This window comes from Chrysemys picta, chromosome 2, assembly GCF_011386835.1.
Source record: "Chrysemys picta bellii isolate R12L10 chromosome 2, ASM1138683v2, whole genome shotgun sequence".
Lineage (NCBI taxonomy): Eukaryota > Metazoa > Chordata > Testudines > Emydidae > Chrysemys > Chrysemys picta.
This window is the reverse complement of record NC_088792.1, coordinates 67,861,571-67,879,846: the sequence shown is the minus strand read 5'-3', so window position 1 is coordinate 67,879,846 and position 18,276 is coordinate 67,861,571. Positions and strand designations below refer to the sequence as shown.

The 18,276-nt window shown below is 42.7% G+C and overlaps 1 protein-coding gene across 6 annotated transcripts in view; it reads right to left on the bottom strand.

Moving 5' to 3' along the window:
* CHN2 (chimerin 2) overlaps positions 1–18,276 on the bottom strand; it is a 207,389-nt gene that overhangs the window by 11,046 nt on the left and 178,067 nt on the right. For 3 of the 6 annotated variants that reach the window (XM_042861799.2, XM_005297008.5, XM_024107028.3), the window contains 3 exons: positions 18,067–18,151; positions 15,490–15,663; positions 13,494–13,571 (listed from right to left, as the gene is read on the bottom strand). In XM_042861799.2, coding sequence (XP_042717733.1) covers positions 13,494–13,571; positions 15,490–15,663; positions 18,067–18,151 — 337 coding nt within the window. The remainder of the gene's footprint in view (positions 1–13,493; positions 13,572–15,489; positions 15,664–18,066; positions 18,152–18,276) is intronic. The other 3 variants (XM_042861805.2, XM_024107015.3, XM_024107022.3) reach the window with 1 other exon arrangement.

The window sequence follows — 18,276 nt, the reverse complement described above, 5'->3', positions numbered from 1 at the left end:
GATGGTTCATAGCTTCAATATAAACTGGCAAATACAACATCAAAATCTACAGCATATCATCCCATGTAGGATTTCTAATGCTGAGTGCAAACAGTCAGGATGAATAATGCAACTGCTGACTTCTGCCTGTTTGTTAAATGTTGACAATAACATTCTAATAGCTAAAAGAACAGGAGTACTTGTGGCACCTTAGAGACTAACAAATTTATTAGAGCATAAGCTTTCGTGGACTACAGCCCACTTCTTCGGATGCATACTGTAGTCCACGAAAGCTTATGCTCTAATAAATTTGTTAGTCTCTAAGGTGCCACAAGTACTCCTGTTCTTTTTGCGGATACAGACTAACACGGCTGCTACTCTGAAACCATTCTAATAGTTAGCATTTATATAGCACTTTTTACACACAGATCTCAAAGCCATTTACAAAATGGTATTGTATTTTTGAGATAATTGTATTTTACAAGTGGGGAAACCAAGGCACACAGCGGTGAAGTGACTTGCTCAAGGTTACCAAGCAGACAAATAACAGTCTGGAAAAGAACCCTGCTCTTTTGAATCCTAATCACATGATCTATTTGCTGGGGCACAATGATAAACAGATCACAGACTCTGCTTGTTGCTTTGAAATTTTCTGTTGTCTTCTAAATTTGTTTTCCTATCCAAACAGCAGGTGAACAGTTTCTGGTAAATATCTCAATTTAAATAGTCCCGCCATGGCATTTAGCTACGTAAGTCATGTGGTATTGTTTCTGTTAAATGATTACGTGACTCATGTAACCAAAATTACATGAATTTTGAATTTCATATATTGCAGAGAATGATTCAAAACTCCCTTTCAATCATTTTAGCTCAACACTCAGTTGATGCTAGTAAAGCTTGACCACTGAAATGCCTGCTGAAAAGGAAAATGAACGAATTGCAAATATCGCTGAATCAAAGTTAGTTTTCAAGTTCAAATGACTATTTGCAGACATTTTTCCATTAGGCACTGACTTGACCTTTTCCAAAAGTCAGCATTTGTTATTCCTGTAAAGACCTCTTTTCCTTCCATCCCACTGAAGAGTTGGAGAAACGGACTAGTTTTTGTGCATCAGAAACACCTATTCCTTTTCTCAGAAACACCCGTGTCAGATTATATGGATGTGTGTGTGTGTGGCTTCCTGCGTGTGTACAACTTCCTCTCTCCACCTTTATTTTCAGTACCACAATCAGGGCCGGCTCCAGGGTTTTGGCCGCCCCAAGCAGCCAAAAAAAAAAAAAAAAAAGCCGTGATCGCGATCTGTGGTGGCAATTCGGCAGGAGGTCCTTTGCTCCCAGCGGGAGTGAGGGACCATCCACCGAATTGCCCCCGAATACCTGGACGTGCCGCCCCTCTCCGGAGCGGCCGCCCCAAGCACCTGCTTGCCAGGCTGGTGCCTGGAGCCGGCCCTGACCACAATGTCCACATTTTTTCTTTACTTGAGAATTGCTCAGGACTCATGGCATTCTCTCTCTGCCCTGCACCTGAAAGTGACACGCTTGCTCTCCTCTTTGTCTTTTTCAACCAGCCCCAGTGAAAGGTGAATATGCCATACCCAGTATGCCCATACACAAGAGAGAGGAAGGATAGTCCAGTGGTTAGGGTGGCAGCCTGGGACTTGGGAGGTCCAGGTTTAATTCCCTGCTCCACCCAGACTCACTGTATGACCTTGGGCAAGACACTTATTTTCTCCATGTTTCAGTACTCCATCTGTAATGACAGTAGTACTTCCCTGCCTCATAGGGGTGTTGTGAGGATAAATACATGAAACACAGTGAGGAGCTCAGATACTAATAGGGACCATATAAGTACCTACAATAGATAATGTGTGTATGTCCTGTGTACTGCTCCTAAGGTGCTGGTGACAATCTTTCTTAAGAGGGAATGTACTGTAAACATGCTTCTGTTTATTTTTCACTGTAGGAGAAAACAGCTTGTGTTGATTCTAGACGTTCTGTACAAACCTATTGCATTAATCTTTAAGGAATCTGTTCTTCTGTCTAATGCATGCACATAACTCTCATTAGCACTAACAGGAGCTACATGTACTCATCAAGAGGAGATTATATGCTTTGTGTTTAAAATAAACAGCCTTTTTTGATATAGCTAGTAGTCTGAACACATACATCAGTATTTAATTTAACACTGCATCCATACCCCTAACAGAATGTTTACTCTGCCCCAATCTCTTGTTTATCCACACATACTTGGCACAGTAGCATTAGTATTATAAAACATTGTTTGGACAGCTCTATTTAATTGCTGTATGCTGAATGCTAAAAATGCTACACTGAAAACAGATGCTTTCAAGAAGTCAGCAGCTGCATCAAACAGATATGGCAAATCTGAATGTTGCATCCATTACTTGTCTTTATTTAACAGCAAGGTCACTAGTATACTAAATGGAAGTGCTATTTAGTCAATGTTTTTACAGTGTAGTATAGCAAGCATCCTTAAACTGGCACTCTAGCTGCATCAAATGCCACACAAACATGCATTTTATTTATATCTTTGCTTGAAGATCACTGTAACAAAAGTGTATTAGCCCATGAATCACAAAATGAGTTGTTTCAAGAGACTGTGGCACTTCAAAAATAAACATAAGTCTATAAAAAATGCAACTGAAGAAAATTTTTGAAAGTATAAGGGAATATAAATACATTTCTGTTGTATGAAAAGTCACAAATTTAAAATCTTCTCCAACGGATACCTACTGATGTTTCTCTCCTTCCCCCCACCCCTTTAAAGCAACTCTGGCAAGCTACACTTATTTTCTATTTTCCCAGGATGACTGGATTTGTATTTAAAAATTTTAGAAATGTTCAAAGACATTAAGGAAGAAGTGTGGAGTCAAGGACAAAATGTAAAACAGAAGAGCATCAGTGCTATTAACTTAAAGGAACCTAATTCATTTTACAATGATACCTTTTTCTTTCTGTATTACCAAAATTGTCCACAGCTCTGCAATAAGATAAATTGACATATAGCAGCTATTAGATGTCAATACCAAAAGTTTGTGTGTACTAATCTGTAAAAATTTAATTAATTTAGCACACAGTAATATAGCACAACTTAAGTTTTTCTGTTCTTTCTTCCCATCCAACAACTCTTCTTTCCCTTGTTCCTTGCTCTTCCAAACCACCTGTTATGTCTAAATTTGGACTCTTCAAGTCAAGGACCATGTCTTTTCTTTGTTGTATAAAGGGCACAGCACATTTTAGACGGGATATAAATAATAATTTATAGGGAAAGAGATCAGAACTGGTATTATCTTCCACAAATCTAAACTATGCATATTCAGTATTGAATTACACTTACACTAAAAACATATTTTCCTTCAAAGGTCCTTGGCCCCAATGGTCTTATTGTGCCAAATCAAGTGTCATTGTGAGAATTGCCCAAGTTAAAGACTTTAGGATTTGATCCTTTGAAAAAACTGTCCAACTCCAAATCCAGTAAAACAAAGACACTTGCACACAGTTTACACGAATGCCAATAAAAGTCAGGGTGCTTTTGAATGGTCCAAGTAATATTTAACAGCATAATACTATAACAAATGTGTTGTGCCAGCCAATCAAAGAAACAATAACAAATAAAAGGACAAAAATGCATTTACTACAATGGCGTCTCTGTGGACAAATTGCACAATGAGTGTTTTCTGTGCCATCAGAATGCAGCAGGTCAACAGCAGTACAGAGAACGACTGTTGCTCTACAGCATCCACATTCATTAGATTAAATAAATCCTTATTATTCCTCTTATTCTAGTTAAAAATTGCTGAAACAGAACATTGTCACAACCTTAGTGAGCCTAATTCTCATTTACACCATTTGACTGTAAAAAGGAACTTACTGTATGTAAGAACTAGGCACATCTCCTGTTTAATATCCCAGCTTCATCAGCATTTATCAACCTGAGATAATATATCCAGAGATAACATTCTCTGCCAGTGACTTTAACTTCTAAGTTTCAATTTCCTTTCTGATTTATGTTGTAATGCTTTTGTAGGAACAAGACACTGTCCCTTTAAGAATCCTATGGCACTGGGGGTAAAATTCTGCCTTCATTGTACCCCTGCAAGTCCAGTTTAAGTCAACAGGAACTCTGCTATTCTAGGTGGAGTTTGACACATAGTGTTAATCAAGATTTTCTATAACGTTCTATTGCACTTCATTTCCTATAGCCTGACGAAGATGATGTGTGTCTTAAAAGTTTTAGTAAAATAGTTTCCTCTTAGATCATTGTTAGTACTGTGTTCCAGGTAATTAAATGCACAGATTCCATGTGTGTAAACTAATGGTGTTTTTTAAGAGAAATATTACCCGAGATGCCGCTACTGCAGCTAACATTCTAGCCATGTGCACACAGACTGACTTCCTGGTGCCTCCTCCAAACTCTTCCCTCCTGCAACTTGTGCTTCTCCCTACAAGTTCCATACAGGCTGCTACAGTCATGATGTGGAGACACAGCTCACACAGAGCAACAAGATTTGTATGTGTGGGAACAGTGGCAGCAGACAGGATGCCAGCATCCAACACAGAAACAATAAGCCATCCTCTTAATGTTTGTAAGTTATACTTTGAGCATGATCACTTCAGAATCCCTCCTTTTGTGGTTAGTTTTCCTTAGCTAGTGTAGCCTTTACAGGAATTTTCTTCCAAACAAGGAAAACTTCAGATACAAAGTATTTCTAAGATAATGTGATCTACACCATTTTAAATGTTTGTTTTTTTAAAGAAAAAAAAAACAGTATAAAATGCAAAACTAATATTTGAAGAAACAAAGCAGGAGGGAAATACCATATATGGGAGAGGATTAGGATGATATATCATACACAAGGAAAGAAAGGGAATATCCTCTCCCAAATACGGTAAGATGATAGGTATACAAGGAAAGCTGCATTTTGTGTGTGTGTATGTAGGGGCATCTACACTTGAGCCTGAACACAGATACATGTGTGTTTTTGTGCCATAACCCCTCTATTGTCCACATCTGAAGCCCGGAGGCACATTCCTGATGGACAGTCTAGTGCATGAAAGCTAGCACGCCTGAGGGGTGTGGGTATGTAAGCACCTCTGGTGTGGCATGACCCTGTACTTGTTCTACAGTGTAGCGTAGACAGGGGCAAGGGACGTATATCAGTACATGGGTAGCGATAGTACTCCAGGGCCACTCCCACAGTACACTGATCATTTTGCTGCATGACCCTTAATGGAAAGTATGAAGGTCCTGAAACCCACTTGCCAGCAGTAGTAGCAACCTATCCTGACTCCCATAGAACAGTTTTCTGCTAAAATTGATTGATCAGTACAGGTGATCATGGTTCAAGAGCAACTGCCTGGTCTCTGGAGCACACCTGGGTGCTCATTGTGTGCTCGGAGCAGACTGTCCTTCACACCTTCACCAGCTGGCAGGAACACTCACCTGTACCAGGAGATTTCACAGAGGCTGGAGATGGCTGCCATTCACTGGATTTCATCCCAGTGCTGGGTGCACATGAAGCACACCAGGCTCTTGTACTGGAGGGTGAAGGACTCCAGCAATTGCTCCAGGAGTGGACCTAGCATATACCCATGCTACGATGAGCTGGACTGGGAGCTCTCCAGGATTGCAAGTACAGAGCCTGAACTGACTCATGAGCCCCTCCTCAATCCTGATGGCCTCATCATCAGTTGGGACTGATGATGGGCAGGGTGAGGAGGTAGCGGAGACCTCAGAGGAATTCCCAGAGGAAGCCCCAAGAGAGACAGAGGAAGAGGAGCATGTGATTCTGCTGGGCAGTTCTGGTTGAAGAGGCCCCTCCACCAAGAAGCCTGAGGACCCCAGAATCTGACACTGGTAAGTTTTACAACAGACCCCCACACTTTCTGATAATATCCCCTCTTGCTCTGGTGATACATGCCTCAGCCCAGTCCTCCACCCCACCCCAACATGGTCCCGGAGCAGCACAGCTTTAAACCAACGATTTTATCAAAATTTCATGAACCACTATAAAGCATTTAGCAGAAGCCATAACAGGTTATTAACGAGCAGTCCCTGTGCCCTTGTGTCTGAGCATTTCTTGGCCATCACTGACAGCAATAGTCCCCGTGCTGCTCAAAATGGGGGCGGGGGGGGGGAAGAAGGGGGAGGCTGAATGCTAAAAGGCCCCAAGGCCCCAAATGGGGAAAGAACAGTTTCATGACACGTATGGTTGTACAATGACCCAACATCATTCCTCTCCCACCCAATATCCCATCTTTCCTTCCTCTTATGAATGGGAGCCAAATAGAAGCGGGGTGGGGGTGCTTAGTTCCTTGTATGCAGGCCTGCCTATGTCCAGGAAGACAAAGGGAACTATTTGGTTGTCCGAGGAATGTCAGAGCAGTCCATTCTCCCTGCGACCACTTCAGATGCTTTCTACCATTCTTACTCCCTGGTGTCTAGTCTCTCCCCATGCTAAGCCGCTCTGCAGAAGCCAGGAGAAGCAAGGGTGAATGAAGCATCCACTCCAGTGGTTGCACAAATGCCAGGCCCCTTAGCAGCAGAGAGGTGATTGACTTGTGGTGTTAATCCAAAAGTTTAGGGAAGAAAATACACTTCTGGAGTCACTCTCTGTTTCTCTGTCCCTTTCAATGCTGTTCACTAGACACAGGGGCTGGACTTTCTTGTGATGCAGAGGCGATTAAGGGGTGGGTGGATGTTTTCTGTGGGTCTCTGTTCCTCTTCCATGGCAACTCCATCTGCTAGCATAGAATACAGTCCATTTTCTCTTGAATTGCTACCCAGTCCTGTAAGCATAATTCAGCAAATTTTTGGTGTAGCAGAAATTCAAGATGGTTCTTCATGTTTAATAGCAGGGCAAATGTGCTTGGTCCAACTTTGTAGCTCACTAAACCCCACCACTCAGTAATACGTAGATGGGTCACCATTATCAGAAACATCTCTCTGGCATAGGTGGCCAGGTGTCCTCCACAGGACTGGAAAGCCACTACTCTTTTCCATTCCAGTCTCTTAAAAACTGCTATGTTCTCCAAGTGATGGCCAGCCTTTAAAGAACAGAAAGGTGACTTGGTAACGTTACCCTTGAAGGAACCAAACGCCACTTCAAGCGGTCCATCCATGCACTGTAAACTTTATAACACTTTAACAACAGTACTGCAGGCATCTTACTATTTTTTTTAATCTCAGCTCCTTCCTAATGAGCTGCAAAAGTAGTCTGAAGGAAGGGGGTTGTAACAGCTGCATTCCCAGGATTCTAAAATGTATCAGTGTTGTGGCTTCCATAGCACAATTGCATGATGTGTGTGTGTGGGGGGGATTTAGTTACTTTCCAGGGAAAAATGCAATACAATGTTACTCTTGTCTTTGACTTGGCAGGACGTTCCGATGCCAACAAAGAAGCCATTCCAGTGGAAAGGCAGAAGTGGCACCACAGAGCTCGCAGAGAAAGACACAGAAAGACCTGTTCATTAGCATAGATGGAAGTCATGAGCAGTTCAAGTTTCTTAGAGCAAGGAAGGATTGGGCTCTTAGGCACAGTTAAGGCTTTCCTGAAAATGGAGAGTTGCACAGGCAATGGGAATATGTGCAGAGGGAACAGGATCATGCACTCAGAAAATCCATAGTCCAGTCGCTGGCGGCATGCTTCTAGGCCCTACCTACCGCTGTAGCACCTGCTCCCCTGCATGAACAAACAGCAGCCCCTCCTTCTCCTAGTCCTCCTCCAGTGGCCTGCCAGGCTGCTGCTAAGGCAGTGAATCCCACCATCACCCCTGACAGGAAGGAACATGCTCGATGCCTGGCACAACATCCGCCGCAGGCACCAGAAACCCCTTGGGAGGGGAACCCCCTAGAGCATTCAGGAGGGGAACGATGAGCCTGATCCAGTTCCGGTAGACCAGCTAGTGTACAGTCCCCAAATCCCACACTGAAGACATCTCCATTTGTCCCCCTCTACCCTCCCCCTCCAATATTTTGAAGCCATTCCTCCCTTGTCAGGGAGAGGGGAAGGGCGAGGAGACATATTTGAAACAATTAAAGTTTGACCACCTTCGAGGGAATCTGACCTGTTGTTGTTGTGTATTTGATCTTGTTACGAACTGTTTTAGCTCTATGTTTGTCCATAAAAGTTACTGTTCACATCACTTGTGTGTGCACCTTGCTTTCTGAGTATGGTCAACAAGTTTTCCACACATTAGGGAGGAGTCAGCAGGATTCACAGCACTTGCCTGTGATTTCTACAAGTGTGGGGCCAAAGCAATGCAATGAATTCTGTCCCTCCTGCGCCCCTGGCCCCCACCAGCCATGAATTTCCTAATGTTGAACAAAGAAACAAAACAATCAGGGTTCATTACAGTGAAGTAAACTGTGAAACAACTGTCACTGTCCAAAAGCGCCAGAATAAAAAACAGAAGAGGAGTCACCTGAGACGTCTTTATGGCTTTGTTATAATTGATAATACAGACAAAAGAAACAAAAATAAATTAGCAGTGAAAATATAGGACATTGAGCAGTGCATTTAAGACCCCTACCCACACCAAATAGTTACCACTAGAAATCATGGGAGTACTCATGCAAACAGCTGATAGGAAAACATTTTTTGTGCAAGGAATGTGTGAATTCCCTCCCTAAATATTGCAGAACTTTTTAAAAATAACATTAACAATGCTTAAGTACACCCCATACAGCAACCCCAAATGCAGCAGTTAACATATAACAAACACGTTGCTCAATGATGCCTTTAAATTGCATTAAAGCTCACCTCACAAAACTACGGCCCAAGGTATTAACCTTGAGGGCTGTTCCTCAGTTGTTTGCTTTCAGTTAGTACAGTAACATGAACTGCAGGAGACTGAAACCCACTGAGGTATCTCACAATGTAAGTATATGGCAATGGTCTGTTGAGCTTTTCCAGCCGCACCAGAGCGTCACATTAACATCCCTTGGCAGAGCCTTCTGGCTCCCCAGTGTTCCATGACGTATGAGCACACAGCATTGCTAATTTCCCTGGCTCGCCGGGAACCAGGAGCTGTGCACACAGGAAGGATCTGGCTGCCTGTACAGGCTTTGAACAACAGATCTGTCCTGTGCCCACTTGCTGCGGAAGTATTCCCCCTTAGCCTCACACACATTGTGCAAGGCACAGCATGCCACGATAAACTGAAATGTGCTGACCACAAAGCTAGCCGGACAGGTCTGCAGGCATCACCAAGGGGCTTCCAGGCACCCAAAGGTGCATGCCACCACCACTATCCTGCAGCTACCGAGTCTGTAGGTGAACTTTCTTTTTCTGGGGTTGGTGATGTCAGATTAACGTTCCATGAGCCACAGGTAGGAGTGAGTTTGTGGGGTCCCCAGAAAAAACGTCAGCACAGAAATACCATATAGAATCATATAGTTTCAGGAGAATAAAGTCTTTTCTTCCCCTCTGTGGTACAGCCCTGACCTTCTAAGCACATTGGTGTCATGGACCTTTCCTATGTGCCCAGCGGTCGCGCACGAATTGACCCTTGTAGTTCACTAAGCTTTGGAGAACCAGTGAATAGTGACCTTTGTGGTTCATGTAGTCACTGGCCCCTTTGGGTGGGCAAAGTATTGGGATATGTGTTCCATTGATGCTCCTGCACAGTTTGGCAACCCCACCCTCTGAAAACCCCCCTACCATTTCAGGGATTTTGGCTCTGTCAACCACTCATGAGTAGATCACAGTGTTGATACCCTGGCAAACCTGTACAACCACTGCCTCGACAGCTGACTTCCCAACCCTGAATTGGTCTGCAACTGACCTGTAGCTGTCAGGTGTTACCAGCTTCCAAAGGGTGATATCCACCCACTTTTGCACTGGGGTATGGGTTTCCGAAATCAAGTGATTTGGCATTGGAGAGTTGGTGCAAGCTTCTTGTGCAATTCCATGAAGGTCTGCCTCCTCATTCTGAAGTGCTGCAGCCACTAATAATCAGCCCAGCTTTCCAAAACAAAGTGATCCCACCACACCATGACAGTTCTCCAGGACCAGAAGTGGTAGCCCTCCCATGGGCATACCATTGCACTTCCAGCACTCAACACACCTGTTTCTTGGGATCTTACTGGATTTCATCCCCCTCTCCCCCCACTCAATAAGCTGTCTTTGCTGACTCAAATTTGTGTGGGTTGATTCTGTCCAGTATCCAGTACTGCACCGCAGGAACATTTGTCCCGTGAGGAAGAGCAGAACCACATCTCCATGTCTCCAACACAGTTTGGTAGAAGCGAGAGGGAGCTGACATTGCCAAATGTGTGAAGGCGGAGTACAGTACCAGCAACACGTAGCAAGGCGGTTCCCGGAGTGTCTCCTGTGATGCACAGGACTCTGGGTTACTGTCCCTGAAACGTTAGCACTACTGTGGCAGACAAAAAAGAGGCAGTGTGAACACAGGTATATGCCCTGTGCACAGCGTGTACCTGTTCCCCATTCAGCATATGTGAACACTCAGCACAGGTATGGGATACATGTGCAATTCAGTACACAGACAAGTACCCAGGGAAGCATGCAAACACAGATGTAGCCTGTGAATTATACACACATTGTATGCAGTGTTGTTGTAAGTCCCAGGATATTAGAGGCACAAGGTGGGTGAGGTAATATCTTTCATTAGACCAAGTTCTATTGGTGAGAGAGACAAGCTTTCGAGCTTACACAGAGCTAAAGACCTGAAGAAGAGCTCTGTGTAAGCTCAAGAGTTTGTCTCTCTCACCGACAGAAGTTGGTCCAAAAAAAGATATTACTTCACCCACCTTGTCTCCCTATGACACACACATACAGACAGACACAGTGCTGTTAGCTAAGTGGTGGGGCCTATGTGGTTTGCAGAATCCTGTGGGTTTTTAAGAAAGCATTCTTTATATAAAATTAGCTAAACATTTTGCAGAGGTTTTTTTGGACCCTTGTTGTGAATTCCCGTATATGATGTAAATCCGCTTGCCTATTAAGATGACTGCACTTTGACCATTTTAGCACAGAGTGTAACATTCAGCACAATGACAACTGCAGTCTACCTTCCTGGACAAAGATCATTATTGTTTATTATTATTATTTATTATTGTAGCATCCACTATGTGCTAGATGCCTTCCAGACATTCAGGAATGTCCCTGTCTGAAGTGGTGACCTAGAGCCAGGGCCGGCTCTAGGTTTTTTGCCGCCCCAAGCAAAAAAAATTTTGGCTGTCCCCCGTCCCAGCCCTGGGCTCCTCGCCGCACCCCCTGCTGCCCCAGCCCTGGACTCTTCTCCACCACCCGCACCCCCGTACCTCCCCAGCCCTGGGCTCTCACCCCCTGACCTGCACCCCTCTGCCTCCCCAGCCCTGGGCTCTCACCCCCTCAACCGCACCCCCCTGCCGCCCCAGCCCTGGGCTCTCCCCCACAAACACACACACACACCCTGCCGCCCCAGCTCTGGGTTCCCTCTACCCTCCCACCATTGCCCCCCCAACACCTCCTGCCGCCCCAGCCCTGGGCTCAGCCCCCCCGCCACCTGCACCCTCCTTCTGCCGCAGCCCTGGGTCACTGGTAACTCACTCCCAGGGCAGGTCATTCAGCAGGAATTTTAGATGTGCACAGAACACAGACAGGATTGGTTCCCATATGGTTACAGAACTGCAGTAAAACGGAACAATTTTCAGCTTGTGTGATTGGAGGATATCTGGATGCATATTATAAGACTGTCCTACATAAATGAGGAAAAGTTGAGGTGCCTTTATTATTCTTTTGTTCCACTCTTTCTTTCTATGGGGAATTTGCCAATGCAATATCACTGTCTTCCTTTTAAACAAACAAACAAACAAACAAACAAAAAAACAAACAAACAAAAAAGGCAATGGCTGTTGAAAATAGCAATTCCAGTCCTAAAAACCACTGGGAAGCATTTCTTGCTCAATTTTATCCTACTTTTTCTACAGCAAGTTACAGTGGATCAGTATATTTGATTTGGGAGAAATGAAGTAACAGCCGCCCAAACTGAGCTTGAGCACGCCTGAATTTTGAGGTGTTCAAATCTGGAAGGCAGGCGCTGGGTGGGGAGGAGCGGGGGGTCTGTGGCTCCGCAGGGGAGCACGCCAGCATGTATGAAGTAGCGTGTCTGGCGCTGCACGAAGCCAGACACGCTGGTCTGAGTGGCACGGTAAGGGGGCTGGGGGGTTGGAGAAGGGGTAGGGGGTTCTGGGAGGGGCAGTCAAGAGGCAGGGAGCAAGGGGGGTTGGATGGGGCAGAGGTTCGGGGGGGCAGTCAGGGGACAGGCAGCAGTTGGATAGGCATGGGAGTCCCAGGGGTTTGTCAGGGGACAGGTAGGGGGTGGGGTCCTAGGGGGGAAGTTGGGGGGGGGGGTCTCAGGAGGGGGCAGTTGGGGACAAGGACCATTGGGGCTTAGATAGGGGGTGGGGTCCTGGGGGGCAGTTGGGGCAGGGGTCCCAGGAGGGGGTGATCAGGGGACAGGGAGCAAGGGGGTTGGATGGGTTGGGGTTTCTGTGGGGGGCAGTCGGAGGGAGTGGATGGGGGCAGGGTGGGGCTACCCTCCCTCCCCGTAGAGTGTTCTATTTTTTGAATGTTAAAATATGGAATCCTTACTCACAGTGCAGCTCTCCATTCATAGCAGGCTGCAGCATGAGGTCTCAGCTACCTCACTCCCTCCCCCTTTCCTGTTGGTAGTGGCCAAGGGAATGCTGGGAAATGTAGTTCTTTCCCTGCTCCAGGGCTGGCTCTATAGGCAGGGAGCTAACCAAGGAACTACAGCTCCCAGGGCCCCCTGTTGATTCTCAGCTCCCATGCTGGATCCCTGCCGCGCCTGCAAATGGGCTGCCCCAAGCACGTGCTTGCTTTGCTGGTGCCTAGAGCCGCCCCTGCCTAGAGGTGAAAGGCTCTAGCCCAGGATTAGGCAACCTATGGCACGCGTGCCGAAGTCAGCACATAAGCTGATTTTCGGCGGCACTCACACTGCCTGGGTCCTGGCCACCTGACTGGGGGGGCATTTTAATTTAATTTTAAATGAAGCTTAAACATTTTTAAAACCTTATTTACTTTACATACAACAATAGTTTAGTTATATATTATAGCCTTCTAGAAAGAGACCTTCTAAAAATGTTAAAATGTATTACTGGCACGCGAAATCTTAAATTAGAGTGAATAAATGAAGACTCGGCACGCCACTTCTGAAAGGTTGCTGACCCCTGCTCTAGCCCATTATCAGTCATCTGAACCTTTCACCTCCCTAGCTACATTTATATGTTGTGTGTTTATCTACTTTATTCCAACTATGAAATATGATTTTATTCATGTGAAAAGTGTTACAGATATTGGTAAAAAATAATAACATCAGAAAAAAAGATAGGTAACATTTTGGGCTTCTGCTTATAGACCAGTTTCCTCTCCATGGTATTTGAGCACCCAAATATCATTTAGAACAGTGTCTCTTTAAACCAAAAGTTCAGCTGAAAACCCATCTAATATTAAAACACACTGTACCTCGATCAAAAGCCATTTTGACATCTTCAATGTGTTCAGTGAACCCCGAGACTCTGTAAAGGCCCTCTGACTTTAAACCTGCAAGGTAAACATCTGATTTAGCTTTATTTCTGCTATCAACAGATATATATCAACAAATATTCAATCTTGTCAAATCTCGTCACAGTTATGTTATGTTATGTTAATAATCCCATATATGAAATGTGACACGAGCAATAATTTTAATGTTAAACTTCTGAATATTTTAAAGAAGAATTAAGGTAATTTTTAAAGACTACAAGTTGGTTACGTTTTCTGGTTTTATTAGTTTGGTAGGGAATACACAATATCAGCTACAAAATACTGCAATTTGCCTATACTGGCAGCTCATGGTGTGATCACTTCTTATTTGGTCTCTTTTTTTTGGTCTGTAATTACTATAGCTTTAAATTCTGCCTTCCCTATGTCTGTGTTCTTAATTACCTATAGTGATGCCAGCAATTAACTCTACCTTCTTGTGACCCTTTTTGCTCTCTGATTTTGCTGTCAATCTTAACTGGTACGTGCAGCATGCACTGTTCTTTCGCACAACACATCCCTCCCACTGTTCTTTGCCTGGCTGGAGATCTGTTTGCTGCTAGCCTCCACAAATCTTCTTGCACTGTTCCCATCCCTACAGGAAAGAAGCGTGGTCCAAGACAGCATATACAACTAGTCAAAATGGCTTACATGGCTGTTATTTGTTTTAACTCACCGGTTCCTTATTGTGACCATGCCCATATGATCACCCAACAAACAGACATTAGCCTTTCTTAGCTACTGAGCCTGTATCATGACCAAAACCAATATCCCAACAGGAGGGATTTTTAAAGTTCTTACAGCTGTTAAGGTATTGATAATGAAAGAGGACAACCAATTTAGTCTTAATTGACATTTGTAAAAGAAAGAATATTTATATATCAAATGCAATATAGCTTTCTAATGTGTCCTTTGCTATCATAGATACTTATGTTTCAGTAAAACTGTTCTCTCTCAAACCCATCCTCTCTCTCCATTTGTTCTTGCAGTGATGATATAATCCTGGCTGAGATTTGCAGAGCTGTACAGAGGATTTAGCTGCAGATCTTCTATTAATTTTAATGGAAGATGTGTGGCTAAATTCCCTACACTGATTTGAAATCCCCATGTCTGGCAGCAGTATGTTACCATGCAGATTACAATCATATCAAAAATTAAAAAAACGTGGCTTATCAGGTGGCACAACTCACATGCAAGCCACCAATAACATATACATGATCATTAGCTTGTAATCATTTTGTACTTGGTGTTATTGTAATTTGTAAATGTGGAATGCATGTCAGTGCAGTAAAAGACAAATCACAAGCTGGCTTTTTGGCTGTGACATGTTGCTTGGCTATGTCATTCATCAGTCAGAAACAGAACGTAATGTGAATTTCACTAGAAGAGAGGCTTGCCACAGGTCACAAAATGTTGCACTCCTCTTTCACGTTTTGTATGAGCCATTTCCTTTCTTTTGTGTTCTCTCGCATATGATGTTCTGAAATCGTTTAAAATTAAAACTATTCATAACTTTCACGGAATTAAACTGATTGCTTTGAAATGAAAATATTGTAAATATATGTGCCAAAGGTAAATGAACCAAGTGAAAAGACACATAAATAAGTTTAAAGTTTGCCCTTTTAAAAAGTATGACATGAATAGTTTTCATTCTAGAAGAGCTATCTAATATATTTTTTAAAAAGCAATTTAAATAATTTGCATTCGGAAATGACAGAACTGGACTTTACTAGCCAATGCAAAACAATAGAATGTTTACTAAAAAAAATACTCCTGTCCACTCTTCCATTTACTTGGGCCTATTTTTTCTCCCAACTTAACATGCAATTCAAAGTTGATTTAATTTTTGTGTGTATCTGCTGCTCCTTGATCACAATTAATGTAATATTATAGATCTAGTGACATTCCACTCTAGTCAAACAAAGAAAATCATGCAAACCTCTTGCTTCTATTTCTCGAATGCATATATCCACAACCATGGGTCTCTGTGTGTTGTGGGCCTTCACTAGTGTAGTGAGGTCACAGCAGTAGACTCTCTTGATCCTCTTGAGGTCTGGTTGACAGTCATTGGGCACATATTTGGAACACTGTTTGTGTACGTTCAACCCACAGTCTATGAATAAAGTTTTGCCAGAATTAATGCTTCCATTGATAGGTTTTGCTAATAATGGTTTCATGAGCTTTAACAAACAAACAGGAAAACCCTCATCCCTCAGACAAAACCAGAACAAACACAAAACCACTTCACATAGCTCTCTAGTGACTCCTGTGGCTGACTCACTCAATAACATTGACAGGACTTGGTAACATCCAACACCCGGAAGAGAGGGTCATTGCAATGCTGAGATTGTGAAGAGGATGGAGGATCCCTGAAAAAAGTTAGTGAGAAGAGCCCAGAAGACGATTATCTTGCATCAGCCCCAAAGCGTGTTAGGAAAAAAACAGGGTCAGGAACAAGGACTACACTCCAATGTACTTTTCACAGAAGTTTGCTTTCTACTGCAAAGCATTTCCAGTTCTGCTTCTCACTGATAGTGTGTGTAGAGGAGCAAAGTAAAAGTGTGCTTGTTATTAACCAAGGCCCTTATGCTATAATCCTTAACATTCCTGAAATTATCACTGGTAAGGCAAATATACCTTTTGCATATTGATTACTGGCTGAACTACTAAAATTTTAAACAACTCTCTGAACTACTTGAAACACATCTCAATATTACGTTCCATAAAATGTCAATCAAACAAAATCAAATTGTCACCAAAAAAAAAAAAAAAATCAAACCTTCTATAAGTTTAATGGAATCAGTTTAGTTTATTTGGTCTCTTCAGACAGAAACTACTGCATAATGCATTATTGTTCAGTGAAATCTAAGTAAATCTGGCCAGCTGCATTTAGGATACTCCCTTTATTGTTTTCAATGTTCTTGCAAAACATTTCATCTGAGGTTAAAAAAAAACTTGTTTGTCTACTTAGAGTTAAATGTTGGTAATTTAATGCGGGAAAGTATTAAGCTTCATACTAAATAAATAAGCCTTTTCATAGGTTAGATATTTTAAATTAGGGGAACAAATCCAACAATATTCATTAGATCCACACGGTCAATTTTTACCCATTTACACTGAGGATTAAATAGCCTGATCAGTAATGGTTATTCATTTTCCTTTTTTTATTTCATTTTTATACTCTTTGTCTTGCCTCTGACCCATCTGTAGGTAGAGAAGATGAAGTAGTAAAGTACAATAAGTTGGCCATGCATGTATTGATACTTTAAATTTATAAATCAACTTTTATCTTAAAGGACCCTCAAATTGCTATACAAATTTTATGTGGCGTCACTTCACCCACCCCTCAGATACAGTCTGATGTGGGGTTGCAAGTGGCTGCTGTTAATCGGTGCACTGTAACTCCCATAAGGTTAGGACAGGAAGTGAGAGGGAGCGCTATCTTCAACTGAAAGTGGAAGGAGAATTTCGATTAGCAGAATGTAGTTACCAAAATTTGCATGTGATGCATCAAAAAATTTTTCCATTCCTGCATCAAACAAAATCATGGAGTAATGGTTCTTGGTTTATTGTAGCAATGTAGCAAACAAATGGGAAAAAAAATAAAATTTAAAACCTATTAAAAGGTTAACAAAGTAAAAGAAAAACCAGGAAATTAATTCTTTTGGAAATGAGGGTAACATTTTTTCTTTTCCACAAGGTAGGATATTTTGAGGTTTGTAGCAACATATGGTATTTTTATTGGTCAAAGATGATCATCTTTCCCCAGAGTAGGACATTTTTCAAGAGTGAGCGGCAAAAAGATGAATTATGAAGTCTAGCTGAGGCTGGCTTTGTGCCATCTTCAGATCTTGTTTCTTAAGATGTAAAAACATATAAACCAAAACCTGGCACTACCATAAGAAAGATGATTTACAGGATGCTGATGAAAAACCTAAACCAAAATACTGGGGCATACACATTGCCAGCGTACTGTTATAAAGATGTCCGTGGAGAGATGCCTCTACTTCCAAGCCAACTAAGCAGGAAAAATAAACAGGACAATATTTCTAAGTCCTTTGTTTAGAAAAAAAAGGATCAAGTTTCCAAAGGAAAATATAGCACCATCTTCTTCCCAATATGTTTACATATTCTTGTAAGGCCCTACAGGAGTCCAGAAACAAGCAGGATAAGTTTAAAACAAAAACAAAAACTGGTGCTGCTAATTTCTCTGTTCTTCAGATACGAAAAGTGGAAAGATCTCCCTCCCTCTTCCCCCTTATTCTCCCTTGCTAACACTGGGACTGGATCCTGATTTCTGTGCAACTCCCATTCCTTATTGGTTGTTGTTAAAATATGTACCTAGTGCTCAGCACTTCTTGAAAAGGGCTAAACTACAGCAAATTCAGCCTTTGGACTAATTAGATAGCAATTTCTTGTTACATTTTATGAAACTGTCCCCCATTCCTCCCTCACGGAGCTTACCCTTTTATTTTTCAGAAGAAAGAACCAAGATAAATTAAATGTGTAAAGCTACCTGAACACCTGACTCCCTGAGCGATGAGCCCCCACATGAAATTGGCACAGTATTCACACCAGTGTGGACCTCGGAATGTGTAGACCTGTAATACAATAAAAAAAATGGGGTCATCAGGAGGCAGATGGTCTGACAGATGGAACAAGTAAAAGAGATAAACAACAAAGGACTCAGTAGGAGTAAGTCTTCAGCATACAGTACACACGTCTT